The following is a 4,396-nucleotide window of genomic DNA, read 5'->3' on the forward strand; positions in this document are numbered from 1 at the left end:
ATTTACCCCAAATTTTTAATTTCACTTTTGTCCCAAATTATACCCTAATTCCTAAATTAATCCCCAAAAAGCCCTAACCCCGTCTAACCTAGCCACCGCCAATGTTTCCCTTCTCTGACCAATACACAGCAGCAGTTTTCCTTTCTTCCTAATTCAACCTAAGACACAGCAGCAGTAAAAGGAAAAGAGGGAAAAGGGATAGCAGAGAGAAAGAGAGAACCGAGGGGGAAGAAGAGAAGAGGAAGGTTGCGCCAGCGCCCCCTGGCCATCGCCGCTTCGTTGTCGTCGTCCTCGCGAGCCGCCACCGCCGGCTTGGAGCCCGCCGCTCGTGTCTCGCCGCGTCGCCACCTCGCCGCGGGACTTGGTGCTGTCACTGCCATCGCGTCGTTTGGAGAGGAAGAGTCGTGCCTGAGAGAGGGAGAATCAGGAGGAGCGTCGCGCAGGAGGGAGGTGACGCCTTGTTGTCGCGGTGCTTCCATGGCCACCGACGCGCCGCCGTACTTCATGGTAACCGCCGAAGCCTTCGTCACCACAGACACAGTCAACGCTGATTAGGGCAGAGGAGAGTGGAAAGCATGAGAGATGCACGGAAGACAGAGGAGCAGAAATGCGACAAGGGGGAGAAGGGCGAGGTCTGCTCTCATGCCGTCCTGCTCCGCCACCGCTGCTGCCATCGATTAGATTGAATTTGTATGCTCTGTTTTATCACCACTATGGTTTCCATATTCTGATTTTAATTCTAGTCCTTACTTTATCTTGAATCCCCAGGGTTGTAATTGCTTTTAATTCCTATCCAATTTGAATATTCTGTTTTGCTGCAACCATGGCCACTGCTGTGAGGACTAACATTATCGCTATATGGCTTTTTATTTTCTGTTTATAACTTACTTCAATTTCTCTTGGTTTGCAGTCACTAAGAAAAATGAACCACCCAAATATTGTGAAGCTAAAGGAAGTTATTCGAGAAAGTGACATTCTGTACTTTGTTTTTGAGTACATGGTGGGTGGCCAGTTCTTCATTAGATGTGGTCTGCATCATCTTGTGTAAAGTCCAGTAATTGATGTTTCAATTTTTTGGGTGATTTAGGAATGCAACCTGTACCAACTTATGAAAGACAGGGAGAAGATGTTTTCTGAGGGTGAAGTTAGGAATTGGTGTTTTCAAGTTTTCCAAGGTCTTGCTTATATGCACCAGTGGGGATACTTCCACCGTTATCTGAAGCCTGGTACGTTTATCATTGCATCCGAATCCTTTGTTAAATGTGCTATATGATAAAATAGAGAACATGCTTTTTGAGTATGTTAGCTTTTTTTTTTCAAGCTTCTCAAGAATTACCTAGCTTTGTCTATCAATTATGAATCATTTAGGTTGACATTTTAATGAAGTTGTTATTGTGTAGCAAATGGAGATTTATACTATGGTCTATTCTGATTTTGGCCTAGCACGTGAGATCAGTTCACAACCACCCTACACTGAGTATGTCTCCACACGGTGGTAAGTGCTTTCAACTTTTGTATGTAATTTGTTCAGTTGTGTATTGTGCAGTTTATAAGTTGTACGCTGGCTTCTGTTAGGTATCATGCTCCTGAAGTGCTACTTCAATCTTATCTGTATAGCTCCAAAGTTGGTAAGTATATGCTTTAAACAGCGATAATGATCAAATTAATACTGTTTGGAGTGATGATAAGTACCATTTTATTTACTGAATTTTCTGTCACTCATTTAGACATGTGGGCAATGGGTGCTATAATGGCTGAACTGTTCTCTCTTCGTCCTCTTTTCCCTGGTGCCAGGTAGTCTCTCTCTCTCTCTCTCTCTCTCTCTCTCTCTCTCTCTCAAATACGATCTTCCGTCAAAGATCTTATGTCGTGTTATCGATGTTAAGTGTCTGGTAATGTTTATCTTTTTTTGGTTCCTTATGTTGTGTTATGTGTTCTTGATTGGTAATGTTTATCTAATAATTCTCAGTCCTGGTTTTTGTGAATCTACTTCAAGTTTCAAATGGCACTTTCAAACATGTGTTACTGACCTACTGTACCAATTTCAATATGATAATGCCTGAATTCAAAAGGAAAAGAAAGAAAATAGAAAACAAGTACTTTAGTAGCACAAAGAGTCAACTTTAAAAGTTTGACACATTGTAATTTGATATTATATATTGATGGGTAAATTACTTTAATTAGTAAGAATCTCTAATCCACAAATGTTTGTGTTTTGGCTGCTGGAATCAGACTATTTCGTGAACAGTATTGTATGACAAGAAGACTGGAACTAATTTGCTTCAATGGCCAGTGGAAGAAATAGAGAGCTTGAGACTTAGCAGTGATGAATTTAAGGAATTATTGGTTAAACCTGGCACAGTAATGCCATTACACATTGGCCCTGCAACACAGGATTTTTCCATAGTTATTGGTTGCATTGTTACAACTTGTATCTCACAGTAATCATGGTTTTACTTTACATTTTCCTGATTTTTATTTATTTATTTATTTTTTGTTGTTCAGTTGGACATATTTTTTGGACCATTTGGCATTTTGGCTATTGCAAATGACCAACTTTCTGAACTAACACCAATTTATTTGTCTTTCAAATTATGGAAATGGAACCTCAACTACTACAACTATTACTACTTCTACTTCTACTTCCTTCTGTGTTGATGAAACTAGGTATTATTAACTAATGAATCATCATCATTCATATTTGTTTCTTCCTTTATTAGGAGAAAGTGACAAAATATATGAGTTGTTGGATAATAATGCAGGTCATCAAAGGCACCTGATGTATCAAAGCTAGTTTTCGGAAGCAAATTGCCTATTCTAAGTGATAAAAAACTATCATTGAAGGTATTGGTAAGTAGTGTCAATTAACCTATTTGGTCTCACGTGACTTGATTCACGAGATAATATTAAAATTGGATTATCAAAAATCACATAAGTCGATATGGTTCATTAAACTGATTAAAGATTCAATACTTTCAATTTAGTTCTTGAAAGATATCACTATGTGTCAAGTTGGTAAGTTAACTTTACTACTATGTCACTAATGATCGCTGACATATGGAGACACCTGCACTCTTTTCTTTGAAGGAATGTTAAGCATATCATCTAATTAACTTGTGGCAATGACTTCTCAGCTTTCCGAGGCAAAAAAACGAGAGCGGGCCTTTACGAATAGAGGACGCCGGAATCAGTTGCGCTCAATGGGAGAAGCCAAGAATTTGCTTCAATATATGTTCAATTCAGTCGCAGATGTTAGGTGCTCTATTTGGCATCAATTTGTTTTTTTCTCTTCTATCAGAAGATTAATAACTTTTATTAGAAGATACTTATGTAGAATACAATATTTTGGTTTTTTATAGTTTATTAGTAGTAAATTCTAAGTGGTCTAATGTATATTTTGATATGGGTATATTTAATTTAGTGTGAGATGTATGAATACTCATTTATGATCATCTCAATATTTTTAGTTCATTATAAATATATTTTGTTAAAGGATAATTTTTATTATTTAAAGAATATTGTATGGTATTATTATGTATTTATTTTTATTTTATAATTTTTGACCAATTTAATTAAAAAATAGAATTATATATATAATCATATTACTAAATATTAGGTTTTAAAAAAAATTATTAGAATATATATATATATAGAAAATAAAAAAAAACAATGAGGGACCTAAGGCTACACTTATATACAGTAGTTATAGTATACAAAAAAAAAAGAGGGACCTAAAGCTACACTTATAAAAAGTAGCTTTGGTATACAATGTGGCTACGCTTTACAAGTGATGCAGTAGCGTTGAAAAGCGTAGCCTATTCTGAAAAAATGAAAGCTGAAAAGCGTAGCCTTTGATCCTGGACAGCATCACTTGAAAAGCGTAGCCTATTTCCAAACGCCAAAAGCGTAGCCTTTGGTGCAGAAAAGCGTAGCCTTTGAGAATAGGCAACGGCCGAATAGGAATCACCCCAAAAAGCGTAGCCGTAGCCCAAAAAGCGTAGCCGTAGCCTAAGGCATGATTTTTTTTCACTTTTGGCTACACTTTTCAAGTGTACCTGAATGGGTATTTTTCTTGTAGTGTCTGTAAACCCTATTAGCTAGTTTATTATAAATAGGACCTTTTTACTATTGTATTAGACATCTTGGGACGCCTGGTTCTTAGATCAGATGGGCTGGCCATTTGGCCATGCCTGGACCTTTCACTTATGTATTTTTAACGGTAGAGTTTCTACACTCCATAGATTAAGGTGTGGAGCTCTGCTGTTCCTCAAAGATTAATGCAAAGTACTACTGTTTTCTATTCAACTCATCTTATTTCGCTTCTAAGATATTCATTCGCACTTCAACCTGAATGTGATGAATGTGACAATCATCATCATTCCCTATGAACGCGTGC

The 4,396-nt window shown here is 37.4% G+C and overlaps 1 protein-coding gene and 1 long non-coding RNA gene across 2 annotated transcripts; both read left to right on the top strand.

The window, feature by feature from the left end:
• The first annotated feature begins 381 nt into the window (after window positions 1-381).
• LOC112723853 (cyclin-dependent kinase F-4-like) lies at window positions 382-1,498 on the top strand. Its single transcript, XM_025775240.3, has 4 exons — window positions 382-690; window positions 911-1,000; window positions 1,088-1,226; window positions 1,401-1,498. The coding sequence occupies exons 2-4, from the start codon at window positions 923-925 to the stop codon at window positions 1,430-1,432; spliced, it is 249 nt and encodes an 82-aa protein (XP_025631025.1). The 5' UTR covers window positions 382-690; window positions 911-922; the 3' UTR covers window positions 1,433-1,498.
• A 72-nt stretch (window positions 1,499-1,570) lies between these two features.
• LOC112723854 (uncharacterized) lies at window positions 1,571-2,812 on the top strand. The gene is made up of 3 exons (XR_003812129.2): window positions 1,571-1,628; window positions 1,728-1,794; window positions 2,233-2,812. It is a non-coding gene; the product is annotated as an uncharacterized lncRNA (long non-coding RNA).
• The last annotated feature ends 1,584 nt before the right edge of the window (window positions 2,813-4,396 follow it).

This window comes from Arachis hypogaea, chromosome 11 (assembly GCF_003086295.3).
Source record: "Arachis hypogaea cultivar Tifrunner chromosome 11, arahy.Tifrunner.gnm2.J5K5, whole genome shotgun sequence".
Classification (NCBI taxonomy): Eukaryota; Viridiplantae; Streptophyta; class Magnoliopsida; order Fabales; family Fabaceae; genus Arachis; species Arachis hypogaea.

What these genes read in the sequence shown, in the direction of transcription:
- LOC112723853 (XM_025775240.3), top strand. Translation starts at nt 923, where the DNA reads ATGAACCACCCAAATATTGTGAAGCTAAAGGAAGTTATTCGAGAAAGT. An exon ending in ACTTTGTTTTTGAGTACATG is followed by an intron (nt 1,001 to 1,087) that starts GTGGGTGGCCAG and finishes TGGGTGATTTAG; the next exon opens with GAATGCAACCTGTACCAACT. An exon ending in CCACCGTTATCTGAAGCCTG is followed by an intron (nt 1,227 to 1,400) that starts GTACGTTTATCA and finishes GTTATTGTGTAG; the next exon opens with CAAATGGAGATTTATACTAT.